General features: G+C 41.7%; 1 protein-coding gene across 3 annotated transcripts in view; it reads right to left on the bottom strand.

The window, feature by feature from the left end:
- Positions 1 to 648: 648 nt before the first annotated feature.
- LOC143018209 (uncharacterized) overlaps positions 649 to 26,641 on the bottom strand; it is a 462,052-nt gene continuing 436,059 nt past the window's right edge. For all 3 annotated transcript variants that reach the window (XM_076173410.1, XM_076173409.1, XM_076173408.1), the window contains 5 exons: positions 14,548 to 14,760; positions 12,284 to 12,696; positions 8,467 to 8,667; positions 6,852 to 6,957; positions 649 to 3,757 (listed from right to left, as the gene is read on the bottom strand). In XM_076173410.1, the coding sequence (XP_076029525.1) occupies positions 3,674 to 3,757; positions 6,852 to 6,957; positions 8,467 to 8,667; positions 12,284 to 12,696; positions 14,548 to 14,760 (1,017 nt within the window). In that variant the 3' untranslated portion in view covers positions 649 to 3,673. The remainder of the gene's footprint in view (positions 3,758 to 6,851; positions 6,958 to 8,466; positions 8,668 to 12,283; positions 12,697 to 14,547; positions 14,761 to 26,641) is intronic.

Genomic DNA, 26,641 nt, shown 5'->3' with positions numbered 1-26,641 from the left:
AGTACACATGGCAATATTTATACACAATACATTTCTACACAAGTATATTGTTCTTCCTTTATAGATTACTTCTTTTAAAACATCAACCATTTCCTCCTGAAGATGAGAAATGTTGATCCATCAGATATGGATGGCAGGCTCCGGAAGAAATGTCCATATTCATCATTCTTCATCGTCGTCTTCTTCCTTTTATTCTCCTTTTGCTTCCTAATCCTCTTCCTGTTGTTACTGGAACGCATGTAAATCCTATTCCATTTTTTTCACAACCTATAGTTCACATGTTTCCAGTGAACGAAATACAGTTTCTTCACTGTTTCTCATTTTCTTTTTTTCTTCCCGGGTTTGAGTGTATTGGGTACTAGGGTTGACGGCGTCAGTGTTTAGGGTATATTTCTTCAGTGTATATTTACAAGGGAAAGGGTCACCTTCCCACCCGACTGTACGATTTTATCTCTTTATCGTGGCTACTGGGTGGTCAGCGTGACTCCAGTTTGGTAGTAAGAGTCTTCTGAGACGAAGGAACCGCCTCTTCTGGACACCCGAAGAACGCTCAGTGAGTTTTCGTAAACAAACAGAACCACCAATCTCTTCAAATCAATTTTCCAGAAATCGCAGTTACATGTATAATCAAATGAAGAACCTTAAGAATTGCAATCAAATAATTTATTACCTTTGGCTACTTCGCCTTAAGGGAAAAAAAAGAAAAGGTAAAGAGGTAAATCAGATGTATGATCAAACCCAATCGAAGAACTTTCTGAAGACGCTGTCCAGAAGGAGTGACTCCTGAAGTCAAGCGACATGCTGGTCGAAGCTCAAATACTCCACACATTCTCCCTGTTCAAAAAGGGGAGTAGTGTGTCTGCACAACCCCAGTCGAATCGAGTGATATCACAGCTATCATTAGACTAATTAGGATAAAGTTTCCACAACGGCACTCGCGGCGGTGTCCCAACTCGTGGATTTGACCTCGACTTAGGCGTCGGCTAGGAGACATGGCAGGCCAAGGATTCGGTGGTCAATAAATCATGAAATGGAAATATTTATCTACGTTTTAGTTATGCACAGAGGTATGCAAACTTGCGTGTTGTTCGGTGCATGTCAAGGTCTACGAATTTCTGTCCACTTACGGACAAAGTCGTCCTGCAGAAGAAAACTCAAAAATGGCTCGGATTATAAACGAACATAAACATTCTTTTTTTTTGTTTCTTCATGAAAAAAATCCCTCTCCTCTTTTGGAACATCGCCCCCTCTCTGCCGAGGAAGGAACTAGCTCGCCCTTGGCCGGCCACGCTCCTTAGCTGTCGAGGTGCGAGGGCGAAGCGAGGTCGACTGGCAGAAACAATATGCTTCCGTCGAATATCGACCTGTACTTCCTTCTTCGTTTCCGCATGTGACCCACCTGGCGAACCATCTGCCATTTGCACCCACCTGGCTGAGGGCGCTCTCCTGTCTCTGCCTCCAGCGCCAGCTACCGAAGACACGAGTGAAGAGGCATAACTCCCGATCTCTCGAACTCCCGACCTCTCGCATTCGACCTTCTCGAACTCCCGACTCTAAAGAACTCAAAATTTCGACTTGACGCTACGTGTTTGAAAACACCTTCCCTCTTTAGTGACAATGATTATAATGAATTTATCAACTGCGGAAGGTTTCACCTAAAACAAATATCTAGCATCTGGTGATAAAACTTAAAACTATTCAGGATCGGTTTCGAAAACGACTTCGAAACCGTAACAGTTCTGAGAACTCCAACTTTCTTTTGTTTTTTTCTTCTACTCATGTCTTCGGTTTCATGCGCTTATGGTGCACCAATGGCGTATATCCCCATGCTTACTTAGACTTGTAAATTAAAATTTTTCTTTCATTTATGAATATATATATGTATATATATATGTATATAAATATAATAAATATATGAGCCAATATTTCTCTGAAATAATACCTCTGGAAACACATCGTAGAACGACACCAACCTAACATAATCCCGATTGATTGGTCAAAGTATATATCACATACAGATGTGAATGTCTTCATATTAATGCTAACAATCACTCTACGGCCACTAACCAGCGATGGTGCCTGAGAATATTACGCCCTGTGTTCCCAGACATTCCTTAACCCATATCACAAATTTCGAATGACAAGACTTCATGACAAAGAGTCTCCAAGAATCAAGACACCTTTTGGTCCAAGGTCTTCAGCCTCTTCAGGGAAATAGAACCTTCTGGCGTCACTCAGAACAAAATGTATAAAGTGCAGTTCTTGATTCCCTTCACTTCAGCAGTGACCCTGGAGGGTAAGCCTTCTCCTTCTCCATCTTAGCTTCCCTCCAGTCTAGCAAGGGCTATGGAAGTCACTCCAGATTTTGGCTTCTGGAGAGAAGTATCCTTCGGATGGCTTTCCAGTGTTTTAGTGAAGTTCCGAGAGATATAAGAAAGTTTGTGTATGTATATATATATATATACATACATACATATATATATATATATATATATGTATATATCTATATATATATATATATATATATATATATATATATATATATATATATATTTATATATATATATATATATATATATATATATATATATATATATATATAGCGGTATATATTATATGTATATATAGGTTGGGGAGAGAAATACTCAAGAAGGATGATTCCTAGTTTCTTTGAGACTGTGGCGCACTTCATAGATTTTGTTTTGACTAATGGCAGACGATTCTATTCAAAGGAGAGTCAGGCCTCGGCTTAAGGGACCTGGGGGCCTTGAGAGAGACCAATTACGCTGTGAAAGATGACGTCATTGTTATGACGTGTTCCTCGAGTGAACTTGATGCCAAGACACTGTCTCACAACGTTCCGGTCCCTGAGCTGCCTGGCCCCGAGGAGGCAATTCAAAGCCACGTCCTTAGTGCGAATTGCTCTTTGCTGGCCCAATGTCCGGACTGACGAAGGTACAAGACCGCGTGAACGTGTAAAAGCTCCTCATCATAGCATAGGAGTTAGTCAAGACGGTCTTTATCCCGCCTTCTATACGATGACATTCCTGAAGCTGAATCGAACTATCTGGTAATAGCCAGAATGATATTACGAGGACATGTAATCGTGGCCAAGAGGTTATGCCTCCCTCCAGAGACCTGAGACCAGGAGTTTGAGACCCAACACGCGTTATCATCATCATTCTTTGAACCGGGAACACGGCAGAACGTAACTCTCTCTGACACCCTCACCCATTAGCTTCCCAGAGGTCGTCGGTACTGATAAATCACATGTTTTTATATGCCTGTAACAACACGTCTCGCCATCGCACCCTTACGAATCTAGCACCCAGCCCAACGCCCCCCGAGAAGACTCTCCCAGGGACGTCTCCGAGACACTTCCTCTTTCGTGTCCTTTTGCAATTCCACAGTATGGCACGTTTGGTCAGGAGAGACACCGCGCCAGGTAGGTGCGGCAAGGCTGCGGCAGGACGTCGCCGGAGGCTGCGGCTGGAGCGAAGTGTGCATATAACATTACACTTCTGTGTTTCTGCGGACGATCTCCCGGGGATCCGACACCCAGGCTCGAGGCTGGGTCAGGCTCCTCGAGTGTCATCGTAACTCGCGTGTTGGAGTTCCACGCCGCAGCCCCGTTGCGGCCAAGCTGCTCTTGCAGCTGCGGCCTGAGGCGTCGCTAAGTGTTCTCCTGGATCTGCGGCGCCGCATGCCGGGCCTCGCGGTTGAAGAGCGCCGCAAGAGCCTCGAGGGATTGCCGCACCTGGAAATAAGAAGAAAATAAATTGCGGCACCGCAAATTTACGGCTTCTTTAAGGCAGATGGATCACCCTTCTGTGGTGTACATGTACACCACAAGTAAGCTTGTAGGTGCAAATTGATGCATGATGAGTTGTATGGTAGTCTGACCTGACTCAACGCCCGAAGGCTAGGATAGGTCACCCCTATTAGGTCGCGTCTAGTCAAGGTGTCAGATTAACCCTGGGTATATACCGGATGTCCCGAGTGGATAGCGGATTCATTCAGTCAGACAGTCAGTCAGTCAGTCTAACCTCTGTACTGTAGAGCGTCGCTAGGTCTTCGTGGTCGGTCCCCCACGTGGGGATCACGCCACGTCAGTCCTTAGGCCGACGCACACGTATCTTAATCAGAATAAAAGCGCATAAGCCAAACCGGGTGTCAGTCTCTCCCTACGTCACCTAATCCAGTAACATACGCCCGTATGTTAAACTTCCGTAAGAGAGACACTATTTGGTCGTTCGTGTAACCGCAAGGTAGATGATATTATTCAATCTAGGCATAAAAATATATATAATAACAGCAGTATCACGAGTATACTGAAAAAATGAATTAACACATAAACAGATAAATTTATTATTAAACTGATGAACAAATAAATACAAAAATACACAAAGAAGGGGATAAAGAACAAAACAAATAAATATACATAAACAGATAAATTAATTATTAAACAGATGAACAAATAAATTCATAAATACACAAAGAAAGAAGGGGATAAAGAAAGAACAAAACAGGTAAGTAAATGTAAATAAAATACACAAATAGATAACTCGACAGATACTAGAACAGGTAAATAGAGCACGCATTGAACCGGTGCTAAAGTCTCACGACAAAGTTCCAAATAAATCACCTTTATCTTATGTATTTGCACAGATGGGGAAGGTGTGGGTGTGTGGGGGACACCAGTCATGCAGTGGTTTGGAATGGAGCTGTGTCCTTCGCTCTCTCTCTCTCTCTCTCTCTCTCAAAAAAAAAAAAAAAATAAAAAAAAAATATATATATATATATATATATATATATATATATATATATATATATATATATATATATCACAGACTTTGCTTACGAACATTCGAATTACGAACTTTCAGAGATACGAACGAAGCCTCAAACCTAATTTACCAGATTCAACATTAAAGTATTAGCATAATTTTGTTTTGTTTTATGTATCATTAGTAATGTGTTTTAGGACAAGAAAACATGTACTGACTTTATATCGTACTTGGTAATGCATGTAGACTTGAACACCTTTAGAATGATGCTGAATAACAATTTACGAACATTTCGAGTTACGAACATTTCGAGCTACGAACTCGTTCGTAAGTTGAGGAGTGTCTGTACCTATTTGGTACGATGATGTCATTAAGGGATTTTGTTCTGGCTGTTGTCAGACTGTTTCATTCATTTGAGGGCAGATCCTCTTGCTGACAGGATTCGAACGAGGACAGAGGACATGGCAAGAGAGTAACTCACGGTGGTATTCTTAAAAAAAAATTCTTTCCCAACAAAAATCTTATATAAATACTTGGAAGGGAAAGATTTATATAAGGATTTTTTTTTTTTAAGAATACCACCGTAAGATTCTTACGGTGGTATTCTTAAAAATAATTCTTTTCCTAATATAAATCTTTCCCTTCCATGGATTTAGATAAGATTTATATAAGGATTTTTTTTTTTAAGGAATACCAGTTATTCTCATGTCCTGGTGCACAAGAGTGAAAGAAGAAGAAAAGGGGGGGGGAAGAGGAGGAGGAAGAGAAGGGGGATGAGGAGGAAGAGGAGGAGGAGGAAGAGAAGGGGAGGAGGAAGAGAAGGGGAGGAAGAGGAGGAGGAGGAGGAGGAGGAGGAGGAAGAGAAGGGGACGAGGAGGAAGAGGAGGAGGAGGAAGAAGAGAAGGGGAGGAAGGGGAGGAGGAAGAGAAGGGAGAGGAGGATAGCTTATCGGACATGACACGTAAGCTGAGATAATGTCACGTGATATGGGTTATTTTTTTCTAAATGGGGGTGGCACCGTGTGGAGCTATATGAATGTGCACATGCACTTGCATACGTACACACATTCACATACATACATACACACACACACACACACACACACACACACACACACACACACACACACACACACAAACACAACTCTCATGGGCGGGGAGTTGGGTGTGTGTGCGTGTAAGGTAACAACATTACCCATAGATCGGTCATATATGAGTTCTGGGCTCTGAGCTCTCTTCCGGGAGGGAAATAGCTGTTGATCACGAGTCCAACACGTGATCCAAGACCATGGTGAATCACTCACACACACACACACACACACACACACACACACACACACACACACACACACACACACACAACTCTCGTGGGCGGAAGTTGGGTGTGTGTGTGTGTGTGTGTGTGTGTGTGTGTGTGTGTGTGTGTAAGGTCACAGCATTACCCATAGATTGGTCATATATGAGCTCTGACCTCTCTTCCGGGAGGGAAATTACTGTCGATCACGAGTCCAACATATGATCCAAGACCATGGTGAATCACACACACACACACACACACACACACACACACACACACACACACACACACACACACACACACACACACACGCATTACCCATAGATCGGTCATATATGAGCTCTGAGCTCTCTTCCGGGAGGGAAATAACTGTCGATCACGAGTCCAACATATGATCCAAGACCATGGTGAATCACACACACACACACACACACACACACACACACACACACACACACACACACACACACACACAACTCTCGTGGACGGGGAGTTGAGTGTGTGTGTGAGTTCTCTCCCGGGAGGGAAATAGCTGTTGATCACGACCTCAACACGTGATCCAAGACCATGGTGAATCACACACACACACACACACACACACACACACACACACACACACACACACACACACACACACACACACACACACACACACACACACACACACACACACACACACACACACACACACACACACATGTACACACATGTTTAAACACTACACGAAGCATCTCATGACACACAAAAACGAACAGGAGGATCTCGTACCGTAGCAATGTGTTTGAGCTGCACGCCTAAAGTCTTCTCCACTTCGGTGGTGGCAGCTGTGTGTAGACGTTGCTGCATCCGTAGCACCTCCTCGTACATCCCCTCCCTGCCGAGGTACAGCATAGTCAGCATAGTACAGCATAGTTAGTATTTCTATATGTCAACAATGTGCGTGAACGTTCGGTAACATACAAAACGTGAATGTCGTGAAACTGGATACATGTTCGCCCATACGCGACTCAAAGTGAGTTCGTTTGAGTAGAAACGACTTCGGTTACAATATTCTATTTTTCGAATCTCCAATTGTCAAATCGTCTTTGAGTCATATACTGAAAGGATGAATGACGAACGAAGAGAAGTTAAACCTAGAATACGAATATTAGACACAATGTTGAATTAGACTTAAGGAAGTCTAGAATATTGTAGGCGAAGTCGACTTCCGGCCTTTCAAAATCACATTTGACGAGCATCGTGATTGTGTGACGGGGGCTTCTGAAGACCAGTCGCACAGTAATTTTTTTTTATTATTCTAACCACTTTTTAACTTCTATTATCCCAGTTCTATTATCCTCCTTAGCTCTCTCCTTTACAACATCTATGACTCAAACTCTTCAGTGAGATATTGTCCTCAAGGACAGAAGCTTTGGTTTCTGCTGACGAATTACTAGATACAGCTAGACGAGTGTCAACCTATTTTCCTAGAATTACATCAGTAGTTCTCCACTTGGGGTTTATGGATCCCTATTTAACCACAGAGTTTTACGAGTGAGGACTCAAAGTAAAACCTGGTGGTATTCAGTAAATCTCTACTGATTCTATTCAATGTTGATGTGATCTGTAAGAGGTTAAAGAACAGCAGTACATAAGTATGGGGACACATGGGAAAGAGGTTTGAGAATCTCTGAATTCTACATGATCGTTCTCCGGTAGGAGTGGCTATAACAATGCGTGGCTCTATACAGTCTGCAGGAACTTACTTTCTTTACAGAATTCAATGTTTTCCCTGTAAGATTACCTACTGGGCTACTTTCCCAGGGAGCTGTCAAAAAACTGTTCCTCTGAGACGTAATCACAAGAGTGTCTACAGTTTTAATCATGAAGGATTATCGGCAGGACTGTTTCTCTACAGGTCCGTACAAAGTACAAATCTCCTGAAAGACTATCTACGGAAGAGGTTCTCAACCTCTTTCCTTATGTATCCCGTTCTTATGTTTTACTGTTGTTCAACCTCCTAGAACCTCCACTACTAGTGTATAGAAACCTAGTGCATCCTTTAACTCTCACTAGTTTTAAAATTGTGGCCCTTTTTGTTGACCATTGTGGCCCACAAGTGATCATTGAACCATGGGTTGAGAACCAATGGTCTATGGCAGTGGTTCTCAACCTTTTGTCCATGGACCCCGAGTGACCCACGGGGGTTCACAAGTGGAACCGCGAACCGAAAGCCACTAGTAGTTGGTGGATGCAAAACGATTAAATTTAGTGTTGACGTCATTTCCAGGTGGTTAAAGAATAGTAACCCATAAGTATGGTGTGAATGTGAAAAAGGTTGAGAACCAATGGGACTCTATGGGACAACTCCCTAACAGGAGTGCTACAGGAACTCTATACTTACAGCTGTTCGTGTCTGTCTTGCTGCAGCATCTGTCTGCTGAGGATATCGACACGGTGGAGCATGAAGGAAGCGGAGGCAAAGAGCAGGAGGAGTAGGAGCGTGGAGAGGAGTAAGAGGAGGGAAGTGCGGGATAGAGCACATAATTCTCTTAGTCCTTGTCCCACCAACCGGAGAGGAACGCTCCCAACACGACACCACACTGTTGGATGAAGTTAAAATTAGTAACCAATCACGTACAGTTAAGGGATCTGTGGCCTCGTTGACACGGGGCTAGTGTAGCAGCCGCTAGTGCTAGCTGCAAGTGAACTTACCCGGCAAGTAAGTGTTAACACTAGGAGGCAAGTTTAAAGTTTCCATTGACATTGGTCATGTAGAGGGATAGTTTACAAGTGACTTGCACTAGCGGTTACTAAACTATTCAAGTGTCAACGAAGCTTACGGGCGTGTTGTGCATCCATTCCATTTTGCTTAGAGGAAAACATACATTCAATAGAACACGAATGAACAAGTTTTCTTTAGATTTCATATTCGACAAAGAAGATGAGTGATCAACGAGTCACGAGTGGCGATTCTAGGGGCACTACAAGGAACACGCAGTTATCAAGGGATGTGTATATCTAACCAACCCGTTAACTATCCACAGAATAAGAACAAACCTTGTTCTGTATATAGCGCCAGACGATTTGATTTAGCTCTAGGAAGAGCCCAGAACTGAAAAGGATTACTCCAGTATCATTTTGACTGATTCACTGCTACCGGCTCAACGGTGCAGTGGTACCCTTAGGGGACCACTGATTCGACTGTCCGAGTTCGATTCTCGCCTAGGGATGAAATAGTTTCAGCATCGCTGCATTGCGAGCCGGTGCTCCAACTCTCGTGGGCAAGGAGTTAGGGGCGTATGTCTGTGTGTAAGGTCAAGCAGTCCCCATAGATCGGGCATATATGAACTCTGAGCTCTCATCCGGGAGGGTAACAGGTGTCGATCACGATTCCAACACGTGATTACATAAACAAAAACGAGCACAAGGCTGATGCACAGTTAAATGGAGTGAAAATGTAGTAAGTGGAGAATGTCTGTAATGTAGAAAATGATTGATTGATTGATTGATTGATTGACATGGTTTAACGTCACAAATCCTCCCTATCGGAAGGCTAGGACGGTGCCCCTCACAGAGGGCTTTGTAGCTTGGAATCTAATGAACCATGCCCTTCGCCGATGGCAGGATTCGAACCGCCATCCCCTAACGGAAAAAAGTGCTGGTGTAAAGTTCATGTAAATCTGTCATAATTTACAGTACTTCTGGTAATATACTGAAATCATTAAGATATTGTGAAATATTATCTAAAGTCGTAAATCATAGTATAGTAACTTATTGAAACTTGGCATATCATCTAACAAAGACGGACAGAAATGAAGAAGGACGAGGAATGAAATGACGGGGTATAGATTTATAGATTTTGTGTGACAACTGTTAACCACCTGCTGTGCCGGGTGGTGGATTGGGGCCAGTCTCTCTAACAAGTACAATAGCAAAAATTTGTGAAAGAATTGTCAAAAGTAGATGGGTAAAATATTTAGAAAAAAAAAAAAGTGCTAAATCCAAGGCAATTTGGATTCAGACAAGGACGATCATGCGTCACCAATTTAATATGTTTCTATTCAAGGCTAATAGATATAATACAAGAAAGAGATGGATGGGCTGATTGTGCATTTCTAGACCTAAAAAAAGCTTTTGACAAAGTACCACATAAGAAGTTGCTTAAGAAATTAGAAACTGAAGGAGGAATACAGGGCAAACTGCTTAAATGGATGGAAGACTTTTTGCAAGAAAGAAAAATGAGAGTAGTGATAGGAGACCAACACTCAAATTGGGATGAAGTAATAAGTGGTGTTCCACAAGGAACAGTTCTGGCCCCAATAATGTTTGCTATATATATTAATGATATGGATGAAGAAATTGAAAGTTATATGAGCTTCTTTGCAGATGATGCAAAACTATTAAAAAAAGTGAACACGGAAGAAGATTGTGAGTCACTACAGAATTATCTAAATAAAGTATGGGAATGGAGTAGGAAGTGGGAGATGGAGTTCAACACTAAAAAGTGTAGTATAATGGAATTTGGAAAAAGCAAAAACAGAATAACAGGACCATATAAATTGGGAGAAGAAGGAATAAAAAAAGTTGAAAATGAGAAGGACCTGGGAGTCATTGTTATGAATAATATGTCACCTGAGAAACATATAAATAAGATTTTTGGAGAAACTTATAATCTAATAAGAACAATCAAAGTGGCATTTACATACCTGGATGAAGAAATGGTGAAGAAAACACTAATCACTCTGATAAGACCAAGATTGGAATATGCAGCAACGATGTGGTCACCAAGTACAAAAAAAATTATAAGAAAAAAATTGAAAGAATACAAAGAGCAATTACAAAATTGGCACCAACACTCTCAAAACTATCATATGAAGAGAGACTAGCAAAACTTGAGCTACAGACACTAGAGCAAAGAAGAGAGGAGATTTGATAGCTATTTACAGAATCATGAAAGGCATAGAAATTATTGATAGAGAGGATTTAATAAAATGGGATGATAGAAATACAAGAGGACACGGAAAGAAAATCAAGAAAGACAGCTATAGAAGAGATCTGAAAAAGAACAGCTTTCCTCACAGAGTAATAGACAGTTGGAACAAGTTAGATGAGAAAGTGGTGTGTGCAAAAACAATACATGAATTTAAAAATAGTTTAGATAAAATGAGATATGAAGATGGGACACCACGAGCATAGCTCCCCTTACCGTAAAATACAACTAGGTAAATACAATTAGGTAAATACACACACACACGCACACACAAATCGAATCCATAAAAATGACAAAGTTTCCTCGATAGGTAAGTTTGTATATAATGAGGCGACGTCAAAACTGCACACGTAGTATGTGGAATTCAATAAGGTGACGTCAAAACTGCACATGTAGTATGTGGAAACTGGCAGTCAGAGAGGGTATTTACAAGGTCGTAAGAATTCCTTATTGTGTATCCATTGGTGGTAAGGCTACCTAGGAGCGGAACACAAAATTTCGAGAACCCAGAAGAGGGAGTATTTGAATCTGTCCATTCGTGTGTTTGGTCACGAGGTGAGGCGAGGAGCGGGGAAAAACGTTAGTGAAGGCGAGGGACGGGGAACACGGGAATGTGGAGACGGAGAACAGGAAACACAGGGAGATAGGTAACAGGTGAAATGCGATGGTAAAGGGGTTATCACACTGGACTTACACGAGTTCCACCAGCGCCAACAGTTGAGAGTTCGTTTGAGTGAAAATGACTTCGGTTCCAATATTTTATTTTTCAAATCTCCAAATATCAAGTTATCTTTCCGTCATAAACAGCAAAGCTGAATGATGAACTAAGAAATTGTAAACTTATATGAATGTTAGACATACTGTTAAAATTTTCTTAGAGAAGTCTAGTTGTCTGTAAGCGAAGCCATATTCTAGTTATTCAAATGGAGGTTGGAGGTAGGATGTGGGAGGAAAAATAACCCAATTTGATAACCCCTTTAGGTGGCGGGTAGGAACAGATGGACAGGGCACTAACATCGAAAACCATAGCCACTCCCGTTCTCCCGCCCACACGTAATAAGGAAAGTGTATTTGAAAAGAGAGAACGAAGCGACTGGAAATGTGTTAAAAGACATTAAAGTGGAAGTGCAAGGTGTTTACAAACTACTAAAGAACTTAGGTGTAAGAAAAGCTCCAGGACTTGAAGATATCTCAAACTGGAATTGACAACACCTGCCAATACTTTCCTTTGAAGACCCAGATGATGGGGAACCAGCTGAGAACAGTTGTGTCTTCCGGGCTAATCTTCTGGTCTTCCGGTCTCTGCTTCCCTCCGGACCCCCAGACCTCGCTCGTACGTCCGGGGGTGGCACAGGCGGACGGGTTGGCCCCCAGGGAAGCTGCAGGGTTGGTACAGTTCACAACGGGGATCTCAGGTCCTACTGGCGAAGTCTGAACTCCCCTTGGAGGGTTGGTGCTTGTGGGCGTGATGGAGTCAACCTCTACACCACCACCGCCCACGCCTCCTCCGCCCCACGTGGGCAAGGTGGTGGGACGGGCACGCTCCTTCTTGTCTTCGTCCTCCTCTTCTTCCTCTTCCAGAAGACTCTCCACACTGCCCGAACCGGAGTCTTCTTCTTCTTCGGCTTCGTCGGCCATTTCCTGAAAGAGATGAAGATGGAGTCAGGAACTACCGAGTTCGGAGGAAGTCCCGTATAGGGTTGTGTACCTCATCTACAGTGTGTCCTGTCGCCAGAGTCCTTACATGGCTAAGTGCCGCCCCGGGGTAAAGTTCTCAGTCACGCCCCCCCTCCCCCATCACTGTGGCAACACGCCACTACTGTAGTTTCCCCTTAACGCATATAGCATTTTTGTAAAATAAAATTACTATGATTGGGCAAACCATTGTGCGTGTCCATAATAATCAAATCATACATTGTAAATAATGTTGACACATACTAGAATAGCCATTATAAGGTGAAAAGCATCTGAATGTAACATTATTGTATAAATGTACAAAGTAATAAAATATTGATTGTATTTAGTTTATGTCATAGGGGGGCGGAAATTCAATAAATACTCCAAAGAAATTTGGAGTTTGTTTTAATCCTTCTCTTACGGACGATTACCATTCACCATGGAGTGGTAACTAATCACATCATCACCACTTCCCATCTCCCCCATTCCTTACTGTCTATTATAGCAAATGGCTTGCAAGATAATTAAACGGATTTTAAAAACTGTATTTAATGTCCCTATTGCAGAAAGGATAAGGGGAAAAAATTTTCATTTTCTGTTGATTCTAAAGCAAAATTCGTATATTTTACGGTGAAATATTCAGGGCTCCTTCGACCTCTTTTTTATTAGAATTATTTTGTCAGCCCTGTGGGCGGCAACATGTCCAGACTAGAACTGCCGCCCCCCTAAATGTGCGGAAGGAGGAGGAGGAGGAGGAGGAGGAGGAGGAGAAGTAGAAGAAGAAGAAAGAGAAGAAGATGAAGAAGAAAAAGAAGAAAGAGAAGGAGAAGGAGAAGAAGAAGAGGAAGAAGAAGAAGAAGAAGGAGGAGGAGGAGGAGAAGAAGAAGAAGGAAAAGAAAAAGAAGAAGAAGAAGAAGAAGAAGAAGAAGAAGAAGAAGAAGGAGAAGAAGGAGAAGAAGAAGAAGAAGAAGAAGAAGAAGCAGCAGCGCACCGAGTAGGTCTAGAAATTAGTAACGGTTGGTGACAACTAAAATTTCATCCTCTCGCCTATTTGCTCCCTTGTGTTCTTCCCTTGCATAAGACTGTTCCGAAGAAAAAAACAGATTCACATTTGGCTTTGCTGGAAAAGCACGTACAGGTAGGGTCATAGCAAAAAGTGGCGGCACACTAGGCTAGCATGCTACTTGCTTTTGATACTTCGTTTGAGTAGAAACGACTTCGGTTACAATATAGTAGACTTCCCTAAGAACATCTCAACAATGTGTCTGACATTTGTATTTTAGGTTTAAATTCTCTTAATTTGTCGTTCAGCTTCTCACTATATGACACAAGAGTAAGTTGACATTAGGAAATTTGATAAACAAAAGTTCGTAACCGAAGTTGTTTCTACTTGAACTAAGTAGCAAAAACAAGTAGCATGCTAGTGAGAAAAGCCTAGTGTGCCGCCACCTTAAGTAGGGCGGAGGTCCTGACATTTATAACTGTTAAGATTCAATTGGATGAACATCTGTTGGTTGCGATAATGTCTCTCAATTTGTCTGTTTGTTCATTTACTTGTTTACGAACGAAAGGTTTCCTGTCATCATATGTCATTGCAATGTACTGTAATACATGTATCTCTCTCTCTCTCTCTCTCTCTCTCTCTCTCTCTCTCTCTCTCTCTGTATGTGTTTGTGTGTGCACGTGTATATGCATGGCTATGTGTATATACGAGTGGAAAGCTGGTGAGGTAAACACAGACATTTCAACATGTGCATATATGTTTACTTACTTCAACATGTGTATACATACATGTACGAGACATACAAAACTCACCGCCTGTGCAGAGGGAGGCTCGCTGTCACTGTCGACCATCTTTTGCGTCTTCTTCCACATGTGGTTCATGAGCTTGTAGGTGGAGTCTCTTGAGAGGAGGGAGCCGAAGACGTAGCTCTTCCCGTCGAGCGTGGAGAGCCCAACGGCATTCGGGATGATCTTCGCTGTCCTCTCCTTCTGTATGGCCGAGACTTGGTTGATGGGGATGAGAACCTGCCGAAAGAGGTGCAAGAGTGAGTGACTCCTTTTCCTCCCAATAGTTTTCAGTGTCTTGCTCCACCCTGAATTAATATTTTTCCCCAATAATTTGCAGTGTCTTGATGCATTGCCTCTGACTCAGGGCAATGTGCGGGATACAGGTATGACCCGTCATCCACGAGGAGCTAAGATGAGGAGGAGGGAAGGGTGGTGAATGGGAGTGGAATAGATGGGAGTGGGGTGTATGCCTTTTGACTTTGGCTACCTCCCTGGTAAGGGGAAACATTCTTGTTATATAGAAAGAAGTTTGCAGTTACATGAAACACTCACTGACACTCACCATAGTGACAATCATATCAGTGAATGGCACACGCTTCCATGTTCTTTCAGTGTAAACCATCCTTCTTTACAATGAATTTCAGGATATAATCATGTCTGGTGGGGATGGGGTGACTACTTACAACTCTAGATAATTCATAGAATGTCTAGTTTAACTAATACATCAAGAAACTGTATAAATGGCAGTGTATAATCCCTGGCAGCTGGGGGCATATTTGATCATCTTAGAACATAGAGATGTCGATGCTTAGAAATCATTAGAAACCATCAGAAATCGTCACTAGAAATCATCAAACACATGCTCTCCAAACAAACCATTGAAAATCATCAGAGATCATTAACTAAATACTCTCCAAACAATGAAGACTCGTAAAAGCATGGGTTAATGAAGCCATGGTTTGGATTGAAGTCAAATATGTATTTTCACACGTCATTGCTACATGTAAAGATGATGCGGAAATCTATGCTTTCTCTATTTCTTTGACAACGCATCAAGCTCCATGTGAACCATTCACAGAACCTGGATGGAACTAATTTATTTTATAATGTACCAAACTGAATGATTTTCTCAATCTCCACGCGAACCATTCAGAAAACCTGAATGGAACTCCATCTTATCCACCGGTGAGAATTCAAGATGATGGCGTCTTCAGTCCGGTACACAATATGTGTGTTGCTGGACTTCGCGAGCTATGCTGCTCACACATCAACGCTGCGTTTGCTGGTGAAACTGCGGTCAGACTAAAAGCAGTGAGTTCCTGTAGAGTCTGGATCAAACTAAATCAACCTCCATTAATTCCCGTATTTACCGACGTATAATCCACTCCCTCGCATAAGACGCATCCCCGATCTTAAAGGATATTTTGTGGGGAAAAAAATGGTACGTTTCATCATATATCTATTGAGAAATATTTTAACGTGGTTTTGTAGTGAAAATGTATGGTTCTACGCACCCGTAATACGGCCGCATTAGACGCAGGGTAATTTTGAGATACATTTGAAAAAGCGCGTCTTAGGCCGGCCACACACGTGCAGTTTAAACTGACAGTTACAACTGTTCAGTTATAACTGTCAGTTGAAACTGCACGTGTGTGGGTATTTATTTTACATATTCATACCCACACACTGAACAGTTGTAACTCAGTTTAAGGGTCCGTCAGGGGCAATTATTCGAAAAAATCTGGTACATGAACGAATTTTAGGAAAACATTTAAAAAGAATCTCTATGATGTTAGCAACACTCCTACAAAGTTATAGAGCTGTATTTCGTTTCTATCTTTTTATACAGAATAAAATAGATAAATTATTGGCAACCTCTGGCAACCCCATTGCGTATCAAATATTCTGTATATTGGAATATCGTTAATTTTTTCTATAGCTATTTTGTTTTTTGCTACGGAATTGTGTTTATGGAGGTATTTAGCAACTCCTCCCACAAGCGTAGATCCAGAAATAGCACACATCAGGGCATCAGTACCCATCCAAACGTCAAAGTGAGGTCACGTTCTTTTGAAGCTCTCACCGTGCTTCATATTTTTGATTCCTCACTGTAATTTCTTGCGGTAATCATGGCAAGATTGACGAAAAGCCAGCGAGCAAGGAGGAAGAATGCAGTGAAGGCCCTTGCGTGCCAGATGAAGAAACGAGAAGGAAAAAAACAAACAAACGAAGAGGACAGCATCCAACAATGTTGGTTATAAAGAAGGATTTGTTGTTCCTCTTCTTGAAGAACCCTACACCCATATTCATAAGTCTGCCCTCGAAAGAAGAGAGGAGAAAAAAAGTGAAAAGTAAAAGTGGTAAAGTGACCAAAAGCGGGGACTATGGGGCTGGGGCCTTTTAAAAATGTCGCGCAAAATTTAAATGCCTTCTCATGTACATTTAATGTTTCTGTTCTTTTTGTTGTTATTTCTTCGGTTGTTCTTGATGGATTTTTGTCATTTTTGTTTCATTTGAAAGATAAAATTATACTCTTTATTTCCTATATTAAAAAATAAAAGAAATTTTATTTTATTTATTTTTTTCTATTTATGAAACCTGAATTTTGCAGCATCTTTGAAATGTTCAGAAAAGAAAATTCACAAAAAATCAGAGGTATAAGTTTGGTCAAATGTACAATATAACAAATATTCCCCAGAATCTAAGCTTGCAATATATACCAAGCTTAATTATGTGGAAGGATTTCCATATGATTAATTACAGCTTCATTAAACTTCATTATAACTTCATTATATCTTCACTACACTTTATATATACATGTGAGGAATACAATACCCAGGGGAATTATAGACAAATGTAAATGGTAATTATACCTAAGTTCATCAAAGAGATTCAAAAAGTTATAGGACATGCTCCCTTATAAAGCAACCTGACGGTCCCTTAAACTGCACGTTTATTTCAGCCTTTATACGCCCATAAATACGGTAAGTCTGACTTTGCTGAGACTGGGAAAGGTTGTGGGGGCGGGAGGAAATTTCGGAGAATACTTGTATAATCTAATGTAATTGTCTTCGATTTCACTTGCTGTCGAATTTTTGTCTTCATACATTGTTAACGTGGCGGCATACTAAGCATTTCTCGCTAGCATGCTACTCCCTTTGGCTGCATCGTTTGAATAGAAACGACTTCAGCTATGATATTCTAGACTTCCGTAAGTTCATCTCAACAATGCGTCTAACATTCGCATTCTAGGTTTAACTTTTCTAAGTTCGTCATTCAGCTTCTAACTATATAACGCAAAAGTAGTTTGGCATTTGGAGAATTGAAAAACAAAAGATCGTAACCGAAGTTGTTTCTACTCAAACGAAATAGCAAAAGCAAGTAGCATGCTAGCGTAGTGTGCCGCCACTGTCTAAGATACTGCGATTCTTCGTGTTCATCATCATCAACTTTACCATCAAATCCAAGATCACGTACACAGATAAAAAATAGACTCACTTGGCAAGGTGGAATATTTATGACCTCTATCACACATATCTAAGGATCAACATTCATTATCCTGCACGCCAAATCTGACTGGCGTTTTTGACAATAGTAGTAAAAAAATAATAACAGATAATTAAGGAAATAGACACATAAATAGATGAATAGATAGATAAATGAATCAATCAATTTGGTCGAAGAACGGCACAATAATGGTACACATATCTTTGCAATAGTATTGTCAGCGGTTACATTTTTTGTAGAAGTGGTACAAGCGTGGAATGGTGATGATTGGTCTTGTGGTGACAAAAATTACGGTGGTGAATGTAGTGGGGGTTTTGGATAATAGCAGTATCGTGATGAAACAGACGAGGGTAATGGTGAGTGGGGTTTCACAGATGTAAGGGATAAATATTATAGGCGAGAGTGGGTGGTGGAAAGATCATGGTAAGAGAGTAGGCGGGGGAGGAAGAGAGGGAAACTCAAGAGGCGGAAGAGATAAAAAAAGAGGATACTTTGTATGTGTTCGTGCGTTCGTGTGTGTGTGTGTGTGTGTGTGTGTGTGTGTGTGTGTGTGTGTGTGTGTGTGTGTGTGTGTGTGTGTGTGTGTGTGTGTTCGTGCACCTGTGTAGGTGCGTGTACCTAGTGTGTGTGCGTGTAGCTGTGTGTGTGTGTGTGTGTGTATGTATGTACGTGTGTGTGTGTGTGTGTGTGTGTGTGTGTGTATGTACGTGTGTGTGTGTGCGTCTTTGTGTGTGTGCACCTGTGTGTGTGCGTGTGCCTAGTGTGTGTGTGTTTGTGTGTGTGTAGCTGTGTATGTGTATGTGTAGCTGTGCGTGTGTGCCTCTCTCTTTTTCTTTCTCTCTCTTTCGTGTGTGTGTGTGTGTGTGTGTGTGTGTGTGTGTGTGTGTGTGTGTGTGTGTGTGTGTGTGTGTGTGTGTGTGTGTGTGTGTGTGTGTGTGTGTGTGTGTGTGTGTGTGTGTGTGTGTGTGTGTGTGTGTGTGTGCGTGTGTGTGTGTGTTTGTAAACTAAGCATTTTCAACTTCCTGCACATGCGTTCATATCATCAATCATCCACGTCACTCCCTGAATGGTAACAGAACGGTAACCTTCAGAACTGAGTCGCATGCTTTTGCAAATTAATTTATGGGAGGAAAGATTGAGGAGCAACGACCGGGGGGAGGGGGAATGGCGATAACGGGAGAGATGGGAGGATGAAAATTAATTACTAAGGGAGAAGTGGAAAAAGACAAGTATAGAGCCAAGAGGTAAGGAGAGAAGAGGAGAGGCAGGGAAGGGGTAGAGGAAGAATTAGGAAAAGATAGAGGAAAGTTAGGAGAGACAAAGGGAAGGAAGAAGAAAGGGAGGGAATGAAAAGTAAAAGGGAAAGAAAGAAAATGAAGACCAAGGCTTCTCGAAAACCATTGGAGGGAATTTAATTTCAAATTACTAAATGTTGCGAAGAAGTCTGAGAGTCCTGGGTTGGGTCATTCGAATTCGCACCTCGACAAGATATATTCCGAATTCGACTCATGGGTGTAAATCTGTTCGATATAGATAAGAAACTAGATGTTCAAACGACATATGTTCTCATACCTGCGCGCGCACACACACACACACACACACACATACACGTGTGTGTGTGTGCAAGGTCATAGCATTACCCATAGATCGGACCTACGAGCTCTGAGCTCTCTTCCAGGAGGGAAATAGCTGTCGATCACGAGTCTAACACGTGATCCAAAGACCAAGTGAATACACACACACACACACACACATACACACACACACACACACACACACACACACACACAAACACAAACACAGACACATACACACACACGCACGCACGCACACACACACACACACACACACACACACACACACACACACACACACACACACACATGATGGCGCGGTTGGTAAAGTTCCCGGCTGCCACTACGGAGGTCCGGGTTCGAATCCCACCCAGGGCTGAAATAATTTCAGTGTCGCTGCGCTGTGAGTCGTTACTCCAACTCTCGTGGCCGGGGAATTGGGTGTGTGTGTGTGCGTGGAAGATCACAGCATTACCCATAGATCGGTCACATATGAGCATGAGCTCTCATCCGTGAGGGTAATAGCTGTCGATCACAGGTGAGACACGTGATCCAAGACCATAGTGAATCACACACTTTTTTATACGAGACAAACCTCTTTAACTATTTCAGTTGCGTGGATGTTGAAGAACTTGAGATTTTTCTTTAATATGATCTCGATATTTGGTCTGAGAAGACAGAGATATATATGGTTTCCAACACATTTGGTAAGATTTGTCATTAGGGGAAAATTATCGTGTATAAGTACACCCTTTTCACACGCAAATGTACATACGTGTGCGCGTGTAATTTATCTTTCTTCAATCCCCCATATACTGTATATACATATATGTATAAATATATATGATATATACATACATACATACATATATATATATACATATATATGTATATATATATAAATATATATGATATATACATGCATATATTTATATATACATATACATATACAGAGAGAGAGAGAGAGAGAGAGAGAGAGAGAGAGTGAGAGGGTGTCATAAGCAACTACTAAACAGAGTACTCACAAATGTACTCACAATATAAATGCACTTTTGGGAACACCCTATATATAAGGGAAAGACGATACAGAAGACTGGGAGGATCCCACGCCAGGAGTCGCTGAGTGGCTGCGGCAGCCAAAGCTGTATCCGCTTGGACTGTTGGTGGCGTAATCGGAGACGTGCTGGTCTCGCATTCGCTTGTTTGTGGGTTCGAGTCCCGCGCTCTTCTCCGATTCCCAGCATTGACTGTTACCTGCTCCAACGATCCAAGCGTAAATGGCAAATGTGACGGCTTCGGCCGCAGCTACACGCCATCTGGCGTAGGCTCCTCCCTTTTAACTGTATATACATATATATATATATATATATATATATATATATATATATATATATATATATATATACATATATAAACTTCCTTTTCTTGATGTCCTGGTTGATTCCACCTCTACTAATTTTACTACCAGTGTTTACCGTAAACCCACCAACTTAGATAAATGTATGAACGGTAACAGCGAATGCAGTGATAGTTATAAGAAAGGTGTTATTAGAGCATACGTCAGAAGAGCTATAAAAGTATGTTCGTCCTGGGAAGCACTACATGCAGAACTCCAGCATGTACGACAAATGCTCACCAATAATGGTTATGCTAACTGTGATTTTGACCGCATAACCAATAAATTACTGTGTGAACTTGTGTCCAACCAAAGCGCCAATAAGCCTAATTTTATTAACGTTTTTTATCGAAACACCTTCAGTGATGCCTACAAAAAGGATGAAAAAGCAATCAAGGACATAATTAAGAAAAATTGTCACCCCACTAAAGAGAACCATGAGATCCGAGTCCTTATATACTATCGTAACCCTAGAACCTGTTCAATGGTGATGAAAAACAACTGTAATAGTCGAACTGACTTTACATCTAAAGCCAACGTGGTGTATTTATTCAAATGTCCAGCCGAGAATTGCACGTCTCGCGATATCACATACGTCGGGCACACCAGATGTACTCTCAGCCGAAGACTAACCTTTCACCAACAGGACGGAGCGATCAAGGACCATTATTCAAAATATCACAATAGAAATATTGACAGAGACACCTTAGTTCAATGTACCAAAATTATTGCGTACAATGAGGACCCTAGAAGGCTGAAACTCTTGGAGGCATTCCACATCAGGGACTCTGCCCCCACTATAAATATTCAGTCGGACATGACGTCCAGCATTAAACTGTACAGTAGCGCTAACCTGAGACATATATAATATATATATATATACATATATATATGTATATATATATATATATATATATATATATATATATATATATATATATATATGAGTGGGAAGGGTGATGAGGTAAACGCCAAAAAATGTAGGAGTTTTATTACTAACGTTTCGTCCTTTAGGGACGACAGGTTAGTAATAAAACTCCTACGGTTTTTTTTGGCGTTTACCTCATCACCCTTCCCACTTATTCTGTCATACATATTTCAATATATATATATATATATATATATATATATGTGTGTGTGTGTGTGTGTGTGTGTGTGTGTGTGTGTGTGTGTGTGTGTGTGAAAGGTCGAAGTTGAACCATGGTTCACTAAATTCCACGCTATGAATTCCTCTGTAAGGGACACCGTCCTGGCGCCCCGATAGGAGGGAATTTGTGACGTCAAACCATGTCATCATATATATATATATATATATATATATATATATATATATATATATATAATTTATTTATATATACACACATATCCACCTTACCGCAGGCGTCATAAACATTTGCAAAAATCTTCTTGTAACACCTGCGGCCGTTTTAAAGATAAATAGTTTCATGTGGAATGTTTTAGATTCATTCAGCGACGAGTTACAACTCCGATCGATGGACGAACACCTGTGGGAAAGACCGAAGCGGAGATGAAACATTATGGGAACGAGCTGCCCATGAGCGAGTGGTCGTGAGTTCGATTCCCGGGACCCGCTACGTGCTTCCTGTGTCGCTTCCCGACAGCCCTGGCCAGGCGGGGAGGCGACCCAAACATCGGCTTGGTCTAGCAGGGGTTTTTCACTTCCCTCTTCGTGGGGAATGGGATGGTGAGTTTTATGGTGGGTGAGGTGATCAGGGCTGGTCTGTCATGGCCCATGGGCGCGCGGCCCGGCCATGGGCGGCTGTGGGACGCCCGTGGGCGTCTGTTTCGTCCTCAAGCTTTTAACTCTGACATGACTGTTCGGTCAAAATATTACTATTTTGGATCGTCACCAAAGACTGATCTATGTCCGTATTCTCATTTTTTAATTTTTTTTACTCAAGCATTCATTCATTCATTCATCAATTTATTTATTCATTTACTTATTTAGTTATATATAATTTTATTTATTTATCTATTAATTCATCTATTCACTTATCTATTTGTTCATTCAATTATTGATCAATCTATTTATCTATTCACTTACTAATATTTAGTCATTTACTTATCTACATATTAATTTATTTATTAATCTACTAATTCATCTATTCATCTATCTATTCATTCATCTATTTATGACACGTGATGGGATGCGAATACTGTCAGAATGGAATCTTGGTCGATCCCGCGCCAAACGCAAACCCCACAGCATATATTCAACAGCATATATTCAACAGCATATATTCAACAGCATATATTCAACAGCATATATTCAACAGCATATATTCAACAGCATATATTCAACAGCATATATTCAACAGCATATATCCAACAGCATATATTCAACAGCATATATTCAACAGTATATATTCAACAGCATATATTCAACAGCATATATTCAACAGCATATATTCAACAGCATATATTCAACAGTATATATCCCACAGCGTATATCCAACAGCACATATCCAGCAGCATATATCCCACAGCATATACCCCGCAGCGTATATCCAACAACGTATATCCAACAGCATATATCCCACAGCATATATCCCACAGCAAAACAAAATTAAATATAGAGGACCCGTCACTGTACCCCTTGAGTCCTGTGACTCTCAACAGACCTGTATGGACTATCATAGTGTGACAATGATTCATGTGGGCTATCCTAGGGTGACAATTCTTCATGTGGGCTATTCTAGGGTGACAATTCTTCATGTGGGCCATTCTAGGGTGACAATTCTTCATGTGGGCTATCCTAGGGTGATGTGACATGTATTCATGTGGGCTCTCCTAGGGTGACAATTCTTCATGTGGGCTATCCTAGGGTGACAATTCTTCATGTGGGCTATCCTAGGGTGACAATTCTTCATGTGGGCTATCCTAGGGTGACAATTCTTCATGTGGGCTATCCTAGGGTGACAATTCTTCATGTGGGCCATCCTGGGTTTACGATTCTTCAGATATATAAGTTGATGACAATAAGCATAACCCTCATTCAACCTAATCTGACCTAATCTATATTCCACTGTTGATATTCGGCGTACTGGGGTGACCAGTCTTCATGTGCCCCAGCGTTTCCCAACCTGGGGTACTGAAATCAATTACAGGCTGTGCTGGAAAGTGATGCACAAAAAAATATATATCACATTGATATATCACAACAAAGTTATGTTGTAGCACATTTGTAAAATAATACTGATGACCCACTTTCGGAGAAGAATAAGCGAAGATATAGAGATCTGTATATTTCGATCACTTACTGTGATCATATCTGCTGAAGAGGATCACAGTAAGTGATCGAAATATACAGATCTCTGTATTTTCTCTTATTCTTCTCCGAAAGTGGGTCATCAGTATTACATTGATATATGTATAATTGATTATCCATTTGTGCATATTTGACTTTTTCAAAATGATTTTATTTTCCTAGGGTGTTCTTACTTCTTCTACAAACAATATTGTCAATTTGTTTCAGTTCTAAGGAATCAAGAAAATAAATCATCAAGCAGTATATTTCACTTTCTTTCATCCTTCTAATAACAAGATAGGGGTGCTGGACTGCTTAGACATGACAACAGGGGGTGCTATGGTCGGAAAAGGTTGCGAAACGCTGATTTATAGCAAAGGTGGCAACCTATTATGTCCCTCCCCAGGTCCTCGTTAAAGCTACGCCCCCTCAGTGACGCCTTAATAACTCTCCATTTCATGTGAGAATATCCCTGCCCGACCTACATCACCCGTGTGCACACACGCACACGCACACGTAAACGCACACGTACACGTTGATGTCTGGAGATGAATAAAATCGTCTGGCGTCAGCCATAAAAATAAAAGGACAATGGGCTTTGATAAGATAGAAAAGGACATGAATTTATGTTCATCCTACACACACACACACACACACACACACACACACACACACACACACACACACACACACACACACACACACACACACACGACTTGACGGCGCAATGGTAGCGCTCGTGGCCGACACTACGGTGGTCCAGGTTGATATAATTTCAATATTACTGCGCTGCGAGTCGTTAATTCAACTCTCGTGGGTGGGGAGTTGTGTGTGTGTGTGTGTGTGTGTGTGTGTGTGTGTGTGTGTGTGTGTGTGTGTGTGTGTGTGTGTGTGTGTGTGTGTGTGTGTGTGTGTGTGTGTGTGTGTGTGTGTGTGTGTGTGTGTGAGGTCACAACATTACCCATAGACAGATCATATATGATCTCTGAGCTCTCATCCGGGAGGGTAATAGCTGTCGATCACGAGTCCGACACGTGATCCAAGACCGTGGTGAATTACGCACATGCACGCGCGTGCACACACACACACACACACACACACACACACACACACACACACACACACACACACACACACACACACACACACACACACACACACACACACACACACACACACAAGCGAGTTAAACGTTCTAAGACATTGGCCAGATGAACTGTAAATCTCGCTATCGGAGAAAAGAAAGAAATTTATAAAAGGATACATGTACCACTCTCTTCAGCATACATGTGCACATTCGTACGCATGCACATTCGTACACATGCACATTCGTACACATGTGTGCAAGCACATCATCAGCCAATGCTACTGACCAAGCTTTATCTCTTATCATTCGCCTCGTTATATAAGCCAGCTGGTGTCTTATCTTAAATACTCATCAGCAACGCCTCACGGATCCCAGGTTCGAACCCTCTCCTAACGCGGTGACGTAACTATCAGCTGACGATTTTGATTAATTTCAGACGATTTTATTCTGATGAAGGAAGGCCTCGAGACGGAAAACTGTTTTGATTGGTCGAGAGACATTGGTCGGTTTTGATTGGTCACACTAGGCTAGTTTTCCGCCAACCTCCGATTAATCGGAGGTAATACTCACCTCCAGCACTTTTTCCACCGTCAAATCACTGTGGGAAACTATTTTGTTTCCTCAACAATTTACATAGAACGTCATTTGATATGCTGGAGGAAAATCACTTTCCCTCAGCATATCATATTCCTTCCCAAAAGCTGTGGGCTGCAAATCTGCTCCAACAGTCGGTGGAAAAACAGCCCAGTGTGATAACCCCTTCGGCCATGCTGGAGGAAAATCATTTCCCTCCAGCATATCAAATTCCTTCCCGAAAGCTGTGGGCTGCAAATCTGCTCCAACAGTCGGAGGTAAAAATAGCCCAGTGTGATAACCCCTCCAGCCATGCTGGAGGAAAATCATTTCCCTCCAGCATATCAAATTCCTTCCCAAAAGCTGTGGGCTGCAAATCTGCTCCAACAGTCGGAGGAAAAATAGCCCAGTGTGATAACCCTTCGGCCATGCTGGAGAAAAATTATTTCCCTCCAGCATATCAAATTCCTTCCCGAAAGCTGTGGGCTGGAAATCTGCTCCAACAGTCGGAGGTAAAATTAGCCCAGTGTGATAACCCTGAAGCGAAAGACATAAGATAAGCAACATCGTCCTTCGATTCTTTTCCCTGTGAAGAGACGAGGGAAGATAGAGAGGTGCTTTGGCGTGTACGGCTGGGCAAGGCGAGATGGTGTTTTGAGATCCCTAGTACTTAAGGTCAAGGTGGTTAGCTTCCTCCAGGCCAGGGATTGCCC

Source organism: Oratosquilla oratoria, chromosome 34, assembly GCF_046742065.1.
Source record: "Oratosquilla oratoria isolate Oo_2021 chromosome 34, ASM4674206v1, whole genome shotgun sequence".
Lineage (NCBI taxonomy): Eukaryota > Metazoa > Arthropoda > Malacostraca > Stomatopoda > Squillidae > Oratosquilla > Oratosquilla oratoria.
The sequence above is the reverse complement of the archived record's forward strand: the minus strand, read 5'-3'. Positions and strand labels throughout refer to the sequence as shown.